This window comes from Nannospalax galili, unplaced genomic scaffold, assembly GCF_000622305.1.
Source record: "Nannospalax galili isolate Female #2095 unplaced genomic scaffold, S.galili_v1.0 scaffold18, whole genome shotgun sequence".
NCBI lineage: Eukaryota > Metazoa > Chordata > Mammalia > Rodentia > Spalacidae > Nannospalax > Nannospalax galili.
The window spans coordinates 7862572-7881065 of NW_008346548.1; the positions used below are offsets into that span (position 1 = coordinate 7862572).

Consider the following 18494-nt stretch of genomic DNA (forward strand, 5'->3'; position numbering starts at 1 on the left):
ATACCCTCACAAAGAACAGCCTTTGACTACAAAGTTCAAACCAATGGAAACAGAAGGCAGTGAGCCTTCTCTCCTCTATTGCAGAGGAGGCTCACATCAACATGGGCAAAATGCAGCTTCCATGTTCAACTCAAAGGGATAAAGATGGGAGATGGCCAGGTCTTTGTTCCTGTTTCTGTCACGCTTTGTTCTTCTCATAAGGTGTATTTGCTTCTGAACTTTCATTTCCTGGGTCTCTGTTCTTTACCTGGGAAGATATTCTAAGGGATGTTTCTGACCTTAGGCTGCCTCTGTTAAGCCCTCCTCCTTAGGCCCTCCTCTGTGCCCCTGGACCCCTGCCCTTTAGGACTAATGGCTCTTTTCGCTTCTGTAAATTGCTTGGCTTAGAAGAACTAAAGGGACAAACTGCACCGACTCCATTCTGGCTGGCCCCTCCATTTTGCGATGTCCCAGGCTGTTACAAGGTACTAGCAAGGGCTGTGGTTATAGATTAGACAAGCCCGGGCATGTGAAGGGGGCCCAGGCAGGTTTGAGGCCTTACAAGGAATAAACAGGGTCCTCTAGCCCTGGAGATAACAGTCAGGACATTCCACAGCCCTGAGGGCAGCACCCACCAATGAGAAGCCCCCAAGACTGTAACCAATCAATTCAAAAGTATGTTGGTACGAGGCAGGCTCTTTGGACCAATCAAAATATAACTCTGTCATTCCCTTCCTCCCTTTGTCTGAAACCTATAAAAAGCTCCCTCCCCTTGCAATCAAGGCTCTCAGACAGACTCACTTCGTTAGTTTGGTCTGAGAGTCCAAGCTTAAGCAGGAATAAAGACTCTTTGTTCTTGCATGCTCTCTGGACTCCGTGGTAATTCTTGGGGATCCGTTCTCTGGGCACAACACCTCAAACAAGGACTGAGGTCATTTTCCAGTTCTTCAGCAGCAGAACTTGGAAATGTTATACATTCTACTTTAGCAGATGTGATCAAATAAAAGATTTTGGGATGGGGAGGTTCCTGATATTTGAGTGTACCCTAAATGTAATACAAGTGTCCTTCTACAGAGGTAGAAGGCAATTTGACTGAAAAAGAGGAAAGGTGATGACAGAAGCAGAGATCTGAATGATAGCTTCAAAGACAAAGGAGAGGCTACAAACTGGGCCACACCTTTAATCCCAGCACTCTGGAGGCAGGGCCAGGCGAGTCAACATAGCGAGCTCTAGGACAACAGAGGCTACAGGGAGACCCTGTCTCAAGAACAAAAATAAAAACAAAAATCAAAAAATAAAACCAAAGGACGGGCTATAAACCAAGGAATGTAGACTCTCTAGATGATCAAGAAGCCAGAGAAGCATCTTTCTGTAGAGCCTCCAGACAGAATCAACTATGCTGACACTTGAACTTCAGGCCAGTAAAACTGATTTCATGCATCCATTCTCCAAATATATAAGAGAATAGATCTGTGTTGTTTCAAGTCAATAAATTTGTGGTAATCTGGTATAGCAGCAACAGGAAATGATACGTCTCTCTCACTAATCATTAGAATCTTTTCAGACCCAAAGCTAATAAGTCAGTGTCCAGTTGTGGGGCCCAGAGTCTGCATGTGAAACCAACTTTTCATTTTAGAAGCAGAGAACTGAAGAATTGAAGTGACATCCTCAAGAATGTGGGAATGGAATCCACTTGAAACTTTATCTTTCTACTTTATCTTTTGAATTTTCTTCTTCTAGTTAAGTGCTTTATATAAGCAAATGAAATTTCATCTGAGGTTTTATGTTGACATATCCATTAAAATGATGGAGGGAAACATGAGAAATAGCCTTTATAAAGTTAGTAATGTTTATTGATTAGAATGCATATGATTCAATCTGGCTCTCTGTGTTTAGATTTCTGACTTCTAGAGATAACCTTTCCTACTGGAGATTATATGGCAGGCTGGGCATGCCTTTGAAACTGAGAACAAAGGCCAGCATGCAATTTACATTTGGTAGTGTTGTGCATAATAAGTTGCTCAAATATTGCAGCAGGACAGGATTTTAGATATGATTTATTTATAAATGGCAAGGATATTTCCAATCCTTGCTGATTTTACTCATGGGATTTTCACTAGAAAACAAAGTTTTAAAATATATTCTCTTTCCAAAACTTCAACTGCCATCACTGACTTAATGATCCCTGTATCTAGTCCCTTGACTCTGCCCACTCTCCTGAGATTCAGATCCATACATCAAACCCTCTCTTGGGTTCCTTCATCTGGCATCAATGTAGTGACTCCAATTTAGCTGAAACACCAGGTTTCTAGGATACAGGGAGCTTTCTGCATATTTTGCATCTTTGCACATGGTGTTTCCTCTGGCCCCATTCTTTGTCACTTTGCCTAGGAACAGCTTCCTTTAAGAAGTTTCTCTTGACTCTACCTAGCTCAGACTCAGTTCTTCTGCTGTATTAATCTGCTCTATCACATGTTAATACATGGTATTTATTGAAAAAATGACAGCTGTCAGGAATGCATAAAGGAACAAGCGCTTTACTATGGTGCTAAGTCTATTAGGATGTCTATTAATTAGGCGGCTGTTTGATTTTTCCAGCTATGCATTGATTGAAAGGCTTTAGGGCATTGTTCAATAAATGTATTCAGGAAAAAGGCCTTGGGAGTCTGTTCTACCCAGCTTGGGCAAAGATTCCAGGCAGTTCTATGCAGTTCTGGTTGCTTGTGGTCAGCAGTAATACAAGGAGAAATTGAGCACCAGGAACAGTTTTAGTCAACAGGAACACACTCTTTTCCCTGGCCTAAAGGCACCAGTCAGGTAGGAGCCATCAAACCTCCTTTTAGAGCCTGAAATTTGAACTCAGACAAACCCAAGCTCTAATGCAATCTCCATCATCTATTAGCAGTGACCTCAGGTGAGTAATTTACTGCCTATGACCCTTACTTTCCTTACAGGTTTAAAACAGAAACAAGAGCACTTACATTTGAGGTTTATTGTGAAGATTACTAATTCATAGTTAAAATACCTAGCACATATAGCACATAACCTCACTCCTTTTCAATGGTACATTAAATAAAAATACAGCTCTTTTAGCTCTGGGGTCTTATACTGTCCAAAGCTGATTCTAAACTACAAAATAATTGACTAGGTTAGGCATATTTAATTGACTGGCCTGAAACAGTCCAGGAAGCTATAGCTACACCAATGTCAGAGAGCCATGGGGACAGAGACAGACATAGCGAGAAATGTGTGTCAGTGTGGAGAAGGAGCTCTTAGGGTGTCCACAGATCCCCAAGACAATATTTGAAAAGAATAAAGGCAAGAGATGGACATTATCTCCTTTTTCTATTATCTCTTCCTTGTCCCCTCAGCCCAGTCACGGTACTAGGACATAGCATCTAACACAGGAGTTTGGGTCAGCCTCCCCTCAAGTCTCTGACACCAGAAACTTCCATAAAGTCTGGCTGAAGAAGCCAAATGTCTCTCCAGCTCTTACTCTGAGTCTCTTTTCCTTTCTTTTTCTGGTGCTGGAGATAGAACCTAGGGCTCCACACATGGTAAACACATACTTTATCACTAAGCTACATCCTCAGCCCGACGGTTTTAAACCAAGCCCCAGTCAAATGGTTCTTACCTTCAATTCCGCCATTTTCCTTCTGCTGTACGGAAACCCAGACCAGGGAAATGGTGAGGCCCAAATGCTCCTGTTTCCCTTTAAGACAAAGCTCTGAATGTTCTTGCCCTCACCACTTCACTGTGTTTTCGTGGTCAGCAGATCACTCAGGCAGCCAGCATTGCCTAACTGACAGAAAGGGCAGAAAGTCCAGACTGCCTAAATAAACCTAAATCTAAAATTCTTGCACAACCTTTTCTTGTTTTTTTTTTTTTTTTGTGATTATTAACCCCAGGGTGTTTCTAAGAGTTTGCAGAGGTCAGATTCCTTTTCACCAGAACCAGTTGTTTTTTCTCCCCCCTTTGTTGAATAACCTGGAAATGTGAGCTGAAATGGCTTCTCTTACCTCTTTACTCTTCTGGCCTATAACTTAATTTGGGACCTCTCAGAATGGAGAGAAGGAAGGAGAGAGGAGAGTGAAGGAAGAAAACCACTATTGTAGTGCCAAAATTGCTGAGATTCTTTCCTAACCATGTGTATATGTCCCTTTGCATGTGTTTTTCTGCTCCTTCTATCAAGAGTCTTTAGTAGGGTATGATGGTTCATGCCTGTAATCTCGGCACTTAGGAGGCTAAGGCAAAAGGACCGTGAATTCAAGGCCAATCTGGGTAACATAGTGAGACCCCCCACATACATATATGTGTGTGTGTGTGTGTGTGTGTGTGTGTGTAAATAAAATGCAAAAGTCTTTTTCTTCTTTGAATCTTAGAAACATGACATTGCAAAATATAACACAGTGGCTTGAAGAATTGGCTATAGATACTTGTGTATTGCCTGCAGTCTCAGACTAACATGGAAAGAAGCAAGACTAGCCTCCAGAGGCTAGGCAACAACCCCACAAGCCCCATGCTAACACATGCTAACACACACATGTGAATGAGGCAATCTGGCTGCCAGATGACTGCAGACATAGGAGTGATCCCAAGTGAGACCAGAAATGTCATTAGCTAAACCCGGCCCAGTTTGTTGACGAGAAGTCTCATGAGCAAATAGAATGCACAATTTTACACTAGTAACTTTTGGGGTGGTTTGTTAAGTAGTGATAATTTAACCACATAGTTAAAAACCATGTGTTCAGGTCTGAAATGGCTATAGGCTGCCAACTTGAGACCACATCTTTAGACAAAATGGATGTAAGCAAACGTCAGAGTTCTGGGGTCACAGCACACTGTAGCAGCAATGGAATGATTTGATGTGTGAGGTATTCCACATGGAGGGCCAGCCCAAAGGAGCATGTTTATAGAGACAAGTGATGTTGGTGAGGTGACAACCTTGTGGATGGATGTTTGGAAGGCAGCTTGCAGGGCATCTCAGCATGTTAGCGTGGACAGATGACATGTGGCTAAACAAACTATAGAATTTGTATGCAGACTTGGGAGTAGTGAGACCCCCGTATTAGTGAGGCTGACTATTCATGCAGTATGCAGACTCAAAGTAGAAAGTAAATCCAAGGAAGGCATCTCTTGCATATCTGAGTTTATGAGTATCTAGGATCTTAATTATATACTGATCTTGGAAGTTAGTTTTTGATGGTTGCAAAAAAGAAATACACAGGAGCCAATAAAAGACAATGGAAAAGCTTTACTGCTTTACTTTTCCACAAACTATGCCCTTTCTTTTCCTTCCTCCCCTCCCCTCCCTCCCTCCCTCCCTCCCTCCCTTCTTTCCTTCCTTCCTTCCTTCCTTCCTTCCTTCCTTCCTTCCTTCCTTCCTTCCCATGCACACTTCCTTCCTTCCTTCCTTCCTTCCATTTTTGGTCTTTTTTGAGACAGGGTCTCCTTGTAGCCACAGATGGCCTGGATTCACCATGGAGACCAGGCAAACTATGCTCTTTCTACGGAATCAGCTTTGAAGGCAGATTTAAGAAGTGCTTCAGTTCTTTCCTAAGGTGTGAGTCTTCTGAAAGAGAAAGTGTTGACAGAGTCTTGACTGGATGAAAATGACTTTGAGAGCCTTGGGGGGGAAATATATATTTCCTTTTCTTTTTCTTTTTCTTGAGACAGGGTCTCCCTGTAGCCCCAGCTGACCTGGAACTTGCTATGTAGATCAGGCTAGTTGATTTCACAGAGATCTACCTGCTTCTGCCTCCCAAAAGCTGGGATTAAAGGTGAATGCCATCAGGCCTGGCAATAGTTAAATGTGAATTAACCTATTACTACACTTTAGGAATTCCTCCTATGTGGGTTAACTTTATTTTCTGCTTTTTTCTGTTTTGTAACAATAATTCAATAAATCAAGTGTTTGCTTTGCAAGTACTGTGCTATATGCCAGATACTGTGCTATAAATATATGGAGAATAACAGGAAAGTAAATAAAACCCAGGTACAGGTAGCCCTGATTCTCTAATGGCTTTCCATTTTAATTAATGTAATCACACCCACTCATTCATCTTCTTGAGGGACCATTACAACAGTGGTGATAAATGCTATGATAGTGACTACCAGACCAGGGTATTCCTGGAGAGATCAGACAGCCACTCCAGGGATTAGACAGGGCACCAAGCCCAGACTAGTAGGGTGAGGGGAAGGCCTCCCAGTGAAGATGTCTGAGCTGTGTGACAGAGCAAGAGTTAGATAGAAAGGGCTTGAGCAGAGGGAAGTGTATGTGCAAAGATGGAAAAGTCAAAGTGCAGTGCAGTGTTTAGGGAAGTGCAACTGAAACTGGGGGGTGTTCTTAAAGGGGAGCATTTCAGGAACGGGACTATTGGGGCACATTTAAAGCAGGAGAGACAGACATGACCTTGTTAGGTGAACCACATTTAAAAACACACCCAGTGGAAGGGTCAGTCAAAGACATACAAGACCAGAGCAGAGTAACACTATTAAATCAGTGAGCAATAAAAACAAAGCTGGTAAAATCCAGACAGAGGAGGGAATGTGATAAACCAATACTGGGAATGTGTGAAGCAGTGTAAGGACAAGCAGCAGGACTCAGAAACCGCAGCTGTCTGCTTCCTTCAGATACTAGCACAAGATAGGAACTTGACTGCAGAAGCTCCTGAGAAAAAGTCCCAATTTTCAGACACCAGCAAGAGGGGGACAGGACCAAACGAAGTGCCATAATGGTGATGGTCCAGCTTACTAAGTGTTGTGATGCATGGTTGTGGTCCCAGATCCTGAGAGAGGCTGAGGCACGAGGTTTACTTGAGCCCAGGCAACTGAGGTCAGCCTGGGCAACACAGTGTGTGTGACCCCTGACTCAGAAACAAACAAACCCCAAACTCCCTTTTCCACATTGAGCTTCCAGAATCTTATCAGCAAGGATTCTACTCTCCAGATCAAGCCTGGAAGATTGAGATAAACATTTTCTGGAAATGCAATAATTCTCTGTATGTGTGTGTGTGTGGGGGGGGGGTGCATGCCATAGTGCATATATGGAATCAGAGGGCAACTTGTGGGATCAGCTCTCTTCTTCTACCATCTGGGTACTGAGGATCAAACTCAGGCTTGGCAGCAAGTGCCTTTACCTGCTGAATCATCTTGCCAGTCCTGGAAATGCTTTTTAAAATGAACTGAATCTCTCTCCCCTTTAATTTGTATATTTATGAATAATTCTTTTATCTAAAACATAGCAGGATTCAGTATCATTTCATCTTTTTTGGGGGGTGGGTTTACATACATGGTGAGAAAATTTGTTCACGTAAAGATATAATATGATTTTGTTAGTTTTAAAAAAATATTTTATCATTTTTATTTTATGTGTATGAGTGTATTGCCTGCATGTAAGTACACCTGTGTCCACCAATACCCATGGAGGTCAGAAGAGCATGTGAGATTCTCCTGGAACTGGAATTACAGGTGGTTGTTAGCTGCCATGTGGGTGCTGGGAATTGAACCTGGGTCATCTCACCCCAAGATTTTGTTATTTTTCACTGGCTTCTGAATCCAACAGAAAAAAAAAAAACCCACATATAATTTATCATTAAATATTATTTTTAATGATCTATAAGTCAACACCTCAGTTAGGTCCTTCTTTAATTGTGTTGAAAGCAAGTAATTAGAAGCCTGATTGAAAAAGGCTTCATCACCCAGCTACTGGAATAATTTACTCTAATGAAATATTACACTTTGTCTCATTTAATTCAGAAAGGGTTGTAGAAATGAAAATGTAAATTTTATATATTGCTGCCTCTAAAACCATTATTTACACTTTCTTCTATACTTTGGGAGAAGACCTGACAAAGACAAAGCCTTGGCTATTTCTTTAAAAAAAAGCTTATTAGCATATGTTATATATAATAGTGGGTTCATATATGTGCATAGTGCTTTCCCATCATATCCCCCTCTTCCACCGCCTCTTCCTAAGCAGTCTCCCTTCTACTTTCACGCCTTGTTTTTTGTGACCCAGTATCATTAGGACCATGCAGGACAGTCTATTTATAGGAGCAGGACCCTTTTACCAGTGACTACACTACTGAAGAAAATGCCTCCCCCCCCCGCAGACCCCGGTCAACCATTAACTGTATATAAATTCTGGTGGGGCATGAGCTCTTACTTCCTTCATGGCAGGTTGTGGATGGGCCGGCTCTGGTGCAGGAAATCATAGCTTCGAGTTCAAGAATGCAGCAGCTAGATCATGCCTAGAAGCCAGCATTCTAGTCCCCCAATCCTTCCTCCAGCTGTCTCTGTCCCTCTTTCCATGTTCCCTGCACCTTGGAGGGGGTGTACTGACATTCTATTTATGGCTGGGCATTTCGCAGTTATTATCAGTACTTTGACCAGTTATGAGTAACCACTGCCCACTGCAAAAAGGTTTTCTGATGAAAGCTGACAGTAGCACTAATGTATGGGTATAAAGTTATTTAGAAGGCAATTTGATGGGCACATCATGTTCATTTTGCAAAACAAGAGCAGTAACTCTCACTAGGGCCTATGCCCTCTCCAGCTATGAGCTTTTGACTAGGTTTATAGTATAGGTATGAGTTCTCACCCTCCTGTGGAGTGGGCATCAAATCTAACCAGAAAGTGGTTGGTTACCCCCATAACAGACTTGTTAGTATTATACCCCTGGACTCATCTTGTCTGGCTGGTTGATAACTGTTATACACAAGGTCTGGTTGATAATTGTCACACACAACAGCTAATAAGCCTGTTGATGACAATTCTCCCCAGCAGCCGGCATAGCACCTTCATATATGGAGAGGGCTAGCCAGCAGGGAGGAAGCTTCCAGCTTGATTTCTCTGTATTGTGATCAGGGTTCCTATCAGATAGCTCTGGTGGGCAACCAACAGCAATTGGCAATTGGTTGACTATGGCTTCTTAAGGTTTTCTTTACTGTTTTCTAGAATTATACATTTAAAATATTAAAAAAAAAAACTTTTAGCTGGGCATGGTGGCACATGCCTTTAATCCCAGCACTTGGGAGGCAGAGGCAGGTGGATCTCTGTGAGTTCAAGGCAAGCCTGGTCTACATAGTGAGTTCCAGGACAGCTGGGGATACAGAGAGACCCTGTCTCAAAAAGACCAAAAAAACAAAAAAAAAAAAAACAAAAAAAACTTTTGATGATTGTTTCAGATCTTGTCTTTGGTTATTTTTGCTTTTAATTGGTATATATTAATTGCAGAAAATATGAGGTTTCAATGGGACATTTTCATATATGCACATCATGTATGTTTAAAAAATAATTGTGGAGAATGGTATATGCAAAGCCCTTAAACAAAACCAAGTCCTTTTGCTGGCATCTGGAAGACATTTACACTTTGGGGCAATATACCATAGTACTACTGTCCAGTGAGTTGTTCCTTTTCTGTAGAGGAAACAAGGTGACTGTGAATGCAGAGGTGAAAGTAATGAGCTGTGCTCATAAGCAATTCAATTCTGATAAAGATATCTGCATACTGAAGTTGATGATTTGTGCTTACAGACCTCAGGGAACCGAAGCTTGTACCCATCCCTACTTGAAGATCACCGACACTGCCTCCCACCCCAAATGGAAAGCATTACATACAGGAGTTTGGGGTAATGAGAAGCAGAGAATGACAGAACCACAAAGCTACCACTCCAGATGTCTCCAAGTAAAAGACAGTTCTGAGCAAGTCTTTAGTCTTTACATCTTGGTTAGAGTCAAGGGGCTGTGTTTTCCACCTCTACTAGTTAGCAAATTGAGAAAAAAACATTGTGCAAGAGTAAGATGTGCTAAGACACATCAAGCAAAGCACTGATAATGGGCTGTACCTGGAAGAAATTGGCATCAACAAAAACACTGGCAATATTCCAAAGACAAACAGCTTGCATTTTGCCAACAGGTGGTATAACTTCACATTTACCTTGGCATGGGAAGCTCTGAGAGGGAGAAACAGACCAGGTCACTAAGGTGAGATCACAGAGAGCTAAGCAAAACTGGATGTTGGTAATCTGTTATAGTGGTACTCATAAAATGCACTGTTTACTAACTATGTAGTCTGTACTTCTGAGTTCATTAGTCTCTGAAATGTCAGATCCTGACTGCCTGTACCAGAATCACTTAGTTTGTCTGTTAAAAATATAAAATCTGGGGGCTGGAGAGATGGCTCAGTAGTGAAGAGCACTTGCTGCTTTTTCAGAGGATTGGAGTTTGGTGCCCAGTACCCAAATGGCACAGTTCATAATCTCCTGTAACCCCAGATCCAGGGATCCAACACTCTCTTCTGGCATCTACAGACATTCACACGCACATGGCACACATATACACATAGCCACATTAAAAAAAAAAAAACAATCCTTCAAAAAGAATCTATACCTTTTTGCATACATATAAAATTAGGGGGTATGAAGGGCAAAGCAGATAAAATCCTGGAATTTGAATTTTGAGTTTGAAAGCAACTGCGTGGAGGTCTAGATTAACTGTAAATAAAGTCACATTTCTTTTTAATCCTATGGAATAGCCCTGGCAAACTCTGTCTCCACATATTATATAAGACAAACATATTCTGGAATATTTGAGGTCCAGGGCTAGGTTTCCTGGCACTTTTCCTCTCCCTTTGCAGTGATTTAGCTGTCTTTCAACTATGAAGAAATGCATTTTTAATTTCTTCTCCTTTCCCCAAAACAGTGTCCTCCTTTGAATTTTAAGATATTAAATCAATGCAGACATATTATTAGGTCATGAAATTTCATAGAACAGGATGTTACCTGTGCTTTTAAAAACTCAATTAAACCACCATCTACTAAATATCTATTCAAAGCTCTACCTGTGTTAGGTGCTATAACACACACGATTGAAATGAAGACTCAAAAACACTGATAATGGCAGCAGTTAGGAACTCTTTACCCAGTCTGATGGCCCAGTCCATCAGTTCCAGGAAGCCCATTTTCAAAATGGACAGGAAAATAATAGTTTGGGGTGCTTGGACTACATGAATGCCTCAAGTATGGGATTCTGAGACTCCAAGCTAAACCTAAAGTGGATCAACCTCTTTGGGAGAAGTTCTTCCTAGAGCATGGTAGGGAAAGACATTTCTTTTCTAATTCATGGCCAAATTCATGGTGGAGGCACAGAAAACAACAGGCAGATTAACAAGAGGAAAGCTACAACCAAGCATACACACACACAACCCCCAAAAGCTTTGGGGTGACTGTGAAATCTGGGATACTGGGTCATGATTCATGTAAATGTGTATCTATGGATAACTTGTACAAAAGTATGACTAGGAAATAGGACATGTCTAATATAAGACACATTTGTTCAGTGTCCACTTGGTATTGCTACCTTTTGTTCCAGGATAAAGAGGGTACTTCTGGAATAAAGGTTTTGTGATCAACTTCAGGGAAAGGTCAGCTAGATGTTACAGTTTGCTTTAGGGGAGGAGTAGAGTGGAGGCGTGGGTGCTGGGAACCAAATCTGGGTCCTCTGCAAGAGCAGCCAGTGCTCTTAACTGCTGAGCCATGTCTCTAGGCCCTAATTTAATTTCTAAAAAAGAAATACAAAGTTTTAGATAGCTTAGGTCTTTGTGTAGTGTTTGTTTCTGCTTCTCAATTGCACAGCTGCTGGTACAACACACTTGCACTGAATTCTACATACAGAATTCAGAAAAACATTCCTTTACAAAAAATCAGGCCCAGGCCTCCTTAGTGAGGAAGTGAAGACTGGAGAATAGTCCAGCTCATGAAAAGTATTTTTTAATTCCTAAGACTGTCTTTCTAAGATTGTTAGTATTCTTATTTTAATATTCCCTTTCATTACTCCTTGACTTCCAAAGCACTCCTCAAATTTACTTAAAATGGAAACGAAAATTTAGTAGTTTTTACTTAGTTTTAAAAAGGACTGAAAATGTATATTTATATTATTATTTTTTAATATGGTGCAAAACTAGGGGAGCAGAGAGCTGCAGCAGCGACAGGAAGCTCCCAAGTGATCAGGTGCTGAATGCAGTGGCTGAATATAGCTTTGAAACCAATTTCATATACTAAGGAAGAACTGGGCACAGAGAATTGTACAAGTAAAAACATGGGCTAAAAATGATGGACAACCAAGCATACACGCACACAACCCCCAAAAGCTTCGGGGTGACTGTGAAATCTGGGATACTGGGTCATGATTCATGTAAATGTGTTGCTATGGAACTTGCTTCTACTTTTTTCCATAAATCCATTATTGACACAGGAATCGTGTTCTTCATTTACTGTCTATTGTTAAGGGACATTTCAGGAACTGAATTTCCAAACAAAACAAAACAAAAAAACTCCCCAAAACAAAAAAAAACTAAAACCAAAACCCAAACCCAAACCCAACTCAAACAACAAATCTCCAAAGAGGCTGTAAATCTCTCTGACTGCCCTTGTGCAGGTCTTAGACATTACCTTATTTCTAAATAGAAAACAGTAAAACAGCCACAGCCTAAAGATCAAAGGAGTTGCCAATTTTTTCACAGAATTCTTCTTTTCTGGCCTGTTCTCCATGTATTATTAATTTGTATTTATATTTAACTCCAGCTATTAGTGCGCCTCTCCCAGCCCCTGAGCCTTTTTCAAGGGAGAGGAGAGGGAGACAAGGGTTGCTATTCTTAGGCATCCCTGTGTGTAATGAGGGTGGAGAAAATTAAATTATACCATTTGGCCTCTTTAAAAATGACAGAGATTGTTTGGGGTGGACAACTCAGGGCTGGTTAACATAACCTCTCCCCTCAAAAAGGTAGAAGAACACAGATACATTTCTGAAGTACTTAATTAAGTCTTCAGCAGTGAGCATGGGAAAATTATAGACCATAAAAACCCTCTGGTTCCAGGCAGGAGTAAATTTTCTCTGCAGTACTCTGTCACTGCTCATTTCCGGCATCAGTTTGACAATATCTCATGTTTCCACAAGGCTTTTACATAAGCTCTGAACAGGGACAGAAAGGTGAGGAACACAGAGAACAGTGACAAAGTCTGGACCTCCCACATCGTTGTTTCTTTTCATTTTTCCATTAGAGGGCGAGGTTAAAGAGTAGCATTTGAAGATGTTTTTGTTACAAGGCTGAGATGTTAATAATTTGTCAGAGAAAGAGGAAGGCTGTGAAAACTGCCACTGCTTGCTCACTCTTCCACAGGATGCCTGTAATTCAGTCTTAATGAAGGCTTCTTAACGTTCCTCCTCCAAACCTTTTTCGATCAGGAAAGCCTGGAATCTGTAGGCAAGAAAGATTACCCATTAACTTGTAAGCAGGAAGAATTCAGATTCTAACACTAAATTGTTTCCTGGTTTATGTTCCTGTATGCCAGCCTATTGTTCTTTATAGAGCCAAGTCTCCAAGAGATTCTACTCAGCAAACCACAGATGATTATATAAAGAGAAATTCTACAAATATGGTAAACATTTGCTAATAAATTGGTGGCAGTGTCAATTCAGTCGGAAAGGATGAATCTCCTAAAATCACCAACTTGACTTCTTTAGGAATTGTCTGTATCATGAAAGTCTCTAGACAGAAACCTTCGAAGTCTCAAGCAAATTATTACCTTGTATTCTAGAATATTGCCTCATTCCTGGATTCTTCTTATTTTCCCTTTGCTCAGGTTTTCTACTTTTATATTTAAGAGGCCAGAAGAAAATAAGTTGCTTGAACCTACAAAGAAGTTCTCCTAACTTTTGAAAAACGTTTCTGAAGATATATTTGGAAACCACCTCTTTTGAAATTTAAGAATCAATTTTATCATGAAAAGATAGATACCAACCTGATTATTCTCTCTTGAAAAGTATCTCTTCTCTATGACCTGTGAGGAACAAATGAAGATTTTAAGGCTTAGCACATTTACCTGGAAAAGCAGCTAACTGTAAAAGTCCATTAATGGGACTAAAATGAATACAGCCAAATTAAGAATCTTTTCAATCTTTTCCCACCTTTAATCCCAGCACTTGGGGTAGGGGGCAGAGGCAGGTGGTTATCTTGTGATATCCAACCCAACCTGGTCTATATAGTGGGTTCCAGGCTAGCTGGTACTAGAGGGAGACCCTGTCTCAAAAAACCAAACTAAAAAAAAAAAAAAGAAAAAAAAGAAAAAAGAGAGAATCTTTTCAATAGCTGTAGGCTATTTAATACAGTGAGTTAAAAATAAGGTGCTGGGGCTGGAGAAACGGTCAGAGGTTAAAAGCACCAGTGCCCTTACAGAGGACCCATGTTTGATTTCCAGGACCCACATGGTTGACTAACAATGGCAACTCCAGTTCCAACTGATCCAATGCCCTCTTCTGGCCTTGACAAGGTTTGCACACATGTGGTACACTTACATACATGCAGGTAAAACACTCAAATACATCAAACAAAAATAAACCAAAAAAAAAAAAAAGTTAAAAAAAGACAAATGTAGTTGTGTACCCCTATAATTTTGACACCCTACTATAATCCAATCCCAGAACTCACGAAGCAGAGGCAGGAGGATCATGAGTTCAAGGCAAGCTTGGGCAACTTACTGAGTTTTAGATTAGCCTGAGTTATGTAGTGAGATTCTGCCTCAAAAGAAAACAAAATTGGGCTGGAGAGATGGTTCAGCAGTTAAGAGCACTGACTGTTCTTGCAGAAGACCCGGACCCCGTCCATACTGTACCTGCATTGTAGATACAGCGATCACACCCCTTCCCTAGGAGTGAGCATGAGGTGCATGTACCAGCCAGTGACGTGCTGCTTGATGTGTAGAGTCCCTCGTGACGTAGTAGAGGAGGTGAGGGACAGGGACACAGCCCGCATCACCACTCTCAGTAGCCTAAGTTCCCCTAAACTTTTAGGAATCTGAATTCAGGCCAGACCAGAATTTGTGTCTTTGACTGAAAAGCATTTCAAGGACTGGCTGGTGTCTTGAAGCAGAGTAGGAAACGTTATTAAAAGTATTTTAGGGGCGGCTAAAAAGGGATGGCTCGCAGTTAAGAGCACTGGCAGTTCTTGCAGAGAACCCAGGTTCAGCTCTCAGCACTCACATGGCAGCTAACAACTGTTTGTAAGTAACTCTAGTTCCAGGGGATGTGATGCCCTCTTCTGGCATCCACCAGCATTGCATACACATGGTGCACTTACACATATGCAGGCAAAACACTCATATACATAAAAATTTAAAAAGGAAAACAAAATCACAAATGATATATAATTACAACTAAATAATGACAGAATGATAGAACATCCCAATCAGTTCATAGAGTATGCAGACAAATTTGGTCGAGTTCTCTTCTAGCATTCAGCTCCAAAAGGATCCATAAGATAAAGGCCAATCACTTGTGGGCTACAGCAGTACCACTATTTCTTAAAGGGTCTGTGTGATGCAGTATATTGCTATATCCCTACAGTGATCAATTTTGTACATCTTTAATAAGACAGATGACACAACATCAAATGGTTAATTAGCTTCCTTTATGGGCTTCACTGGCATCCTTAATTCGGTAGTTTCAGAACTATATGTATTTGGTCAGCAGGAGAAACAGATTAAAGCAGTGAATTGTTCTGCATAAACACATACTATTGAAAAACTCCCCACAAAATGTATGTTCTAATGTAACAAATTTGAGCACCATGCTTCCAGATGATGAAGAATATTTTTTAAATAATGAACTCTATTCTAGCACTTGAGAAACTGCATTGGTTGCAGAGACAGACTCTTTCTTTATATAGAGCTGTTGTGATAAGAAAAATAAGAACACAGATTAGGTAGAGATGAACTCTAAGGCATTCAAATCTGGAACGATGATGCTAAGAACTTGAATCAGAACACAGCCTGTCCTTTCCGGCTGTGCCAGCTTGAGCACAATGCCCTAAGAGACAAATTATCCAGCTTTCTTCTATCTTGGAGAATATGTCTGGGTTACAATATAATCTACAAGAGCCCCAGGGCAAAGATATATTCACTGGTCTCAGGCATAGAAAAGCTGGTTTCTGGCTGGTATGTACTGCAAGACAGTGACCCACAAAACCCCAAAAGGACTGATGCCTTTCCTCCTTCCTCCTTCTATGGTAGGACAGGGAAAGCGTGTCATTCTAGTGCAGAATTTCTCCTAGTTACGAGACTCTAAGAAGGACCTGGAGTTCCTGTAAGAGAAAAGCCTTGTCCTTAAATTCTATAAGGTTTAACATATAGAAAACTGGGCACACTGTATTGCAGGTGTCTTGTTTTCAGATATTCCAGTACAGTGTGCAAGACTGGCCAATATGCTTTTTTAAATTAAGATTTTTAATTTATATTTTTAATTGAATTTTTGTGCGTTTCATCTTTATACCCCTTCCCCTGTGCCCTCTCCCATCAGATTTCATGCATTCTGTCAGATTTAGGCAACAAAGAAAGAAGTTACCTTTTCTCTTTTGCTGATAATTATTTATTAGTATTGATTTTTTAACTTTTAAAAAATATTAAAAAAAATTTATTTATTATTTTTATTTTATGTGTATGCGTGTATTGCCTGCATGTAGGTAAGTGCACCCATGTCATGCAATGCCCACAGAGGTTAGAAGAGGCTGTCAGATCCCCTGGGACTGGAGTTGCAGACAGTTGTTAGCTGCCATGTGGGTGCTGGGATTTGAACCCGGGTCTTCTGTAAGAACAACCAGTGTTCTTAAGAGCTGAGCCATCTCTCCAGCCCCATACTCTTGACTTTTTTAAAGAATAAAGCTTTGCCTGAGAACTTAGGTTCTAACAGTATAAAATCCATTGTTTCTCTAGTATGTAACTTATTATAGTTTTTAATCTTAAAATTAATAAATATTTAAAGCATCTAAATGGTATACTATGAGACCCTTCCAGGTCAGACATAGGGTGACACTCTTAGAATTCTGTATCTAAATTGCATTTTTTTTTTGGCACCTAAATTTTGTATCTAAGCCAAGTGGAAGTTATAACATTTTAGGTTGAAATCAATATGGAGAGAAAATATGATTCTTTGCACTGCCTCCCAAGAAAATGCTAATGTTCATGCAGCACACTGGGGTCAACAGAAAAAACTGCTACTCTTCTAGCCCCTAACTCACAGGGGTGGCTATTCTGAGAAGTAGGAGAATCTATCTGTGTCCACCTGTCCCTTACCTGCCATAACCCAGTGAACGAGTTCTGAATGAGACAAAGTTTCCTTCCTGGACTAACAACACATATAGGACTGAACCTTCTGGTGACATTTTGAAAAGAAGGCTTAAATAGTTATGTACATGTGTGTTGTATGAATCGGATTCCTACATGTCTGTATATGTATCATGTATGTGCAGTGGCTCACAGGGGCCAGAGCAGGGCATTGGATCCCCTGGAGCTGGAATTACAAGCAGTTGTGAGCAGACCAATGTGAGTGCTGGGAACTGAAGCCATCTTCCCAGGCCTGAAGTATCTTTTACTTAAGAGAGTACACTTAAAATGAGATTTAAGGCCAGGTGTGGTGGTGCATTTCTTTAGTCCCAGAACTTGGGAGGCAGAGGCAGGCAGGTTTCTGTGAGTTCCAGGCCAGTGAGGGCTTGGTAGGGAGACCCTGTCTCAAATGAGGGAGGAGGAGGGAAGAGAATGGGAGAGGGAGAGGGAATAGTAAAGTCTACATTGGGCGGATAACAAACTTGGGCAACACAGTCATAAGGCAGCTGCATAGCCTTTGAGGAAAGACAGTGCTCTAATTTACCAGTGTGCTGAGTCACTCTAATTCAGCAACAAGGTGATGCTAGGAAAGAGTCAATGATAGAAATGCAAAGGCTTCTGATATGGAAACATTAGGCACTCAAAGAAGACAGTATAACCTGACAAAATAATAACATATATATGGAGAATATTAATAGCTGAGAGAATAAAAGGAACTTAACTTTAACTTCAGTTCAATGCCTTTTGGGAGATGGGGTAGTGAAAAATTACACAAAGAGCTAGAAATGGGTAAACAAATTGCTTTAAGGAGGGGAGTGAGGTGTCTTTTTAAGAACCGTAACTGAATCCAGTAGCCTTTACTCTGATTAGAGAACATTGGTGATGGAATAACTACGTCAGCAGGCCCTTGAGCAATTATCCCAACAGATAAGAGAGATCAAAACAGGCATTATTCAGGCTGTGAAGTTTTGGATAAAGAAACAAAAGGGCACAGCATTCCACAAAGAGTTTAAGCTCTCATATGTTAAGTTTAAAAATAACTTAATTGAATCCATTACCTTGTCAAAGAACCTACTGAGCTTGACCGCGTTGGAAGAGCCTGCAGCCAAGTAGCGGGGACTTGTGCAGTCCTAGAGAGCATGAGACACACAGTAAAAATTAGCAAGCAACAGCTCTTTGTTGGTTATGGCTGTAACCATTCCTGTTGTAGCTTTCTATACTAAATCATTAGGATACTCCATAAAATATCAAGCAATATTATGATGCATAAACAGGTCATTTAAACAATGTTAACTCTGAGTCAAGGTACTCATCATCAAATAATTCATAATGGAATTACTAATAGTTTATTAACAAAAC

The 18494-nt window shown here is 40.7% G+C and overlaps 2 protein-coding genes across 3 annotated transcripts in view; both read right to left on the minus strand.

The window, feature by feature from the left end:
* Hgd (homogentisate 1,2-dioxygenase) overlaps positions 1 to 3774 on the minus strand; it is a 54474-nt gene extending 50700 nt beyond the window's left edge. For both annotated transcript variants that reach the window (XM_008842909.3, XM_029568182.1), the window contains exon 1: positions 3614 to 3774. In XM_008842909.3, coding sequence (XP_008841131.1) covers positions 3614 to 3628 — 15 coding nt within the window. In that variant the 5' untranslated portion in view covers positions 3629 to 3774. The remainder of the gene's footprint in view (positions 1 to 3613) is intronic.
* An 8463-nt stretch (positions 3775 to 12237) lies between these two features.
* Positions 12238 to 18494, minus strand: part of Rabl3 (RAB, member of RAS oncogene family like 3) — a 50311-nt gene continuing 44054 nt past the window's right edge. The window contains exons 6-8 of the mRNA XM_008842911.3: positions 18194 to 18265; positions 13782 to 13820; positions 12238 to 13237 (exon numbers count right to left, since the gene is read on the minus strand). Of these exons, the coding sequence (XP_008841133.1) occupies positions 13178 to 13237; positions 13782 to 13820; positions 18194 to 18265 (171 nt within the window). The 3' untranslated portion in view covers positions 12238 to 13177. The remainder of the gene's footprint in view (positions 13238 to 13781; positions 13821 to 18193; positions 18266 to 18494) is intronic.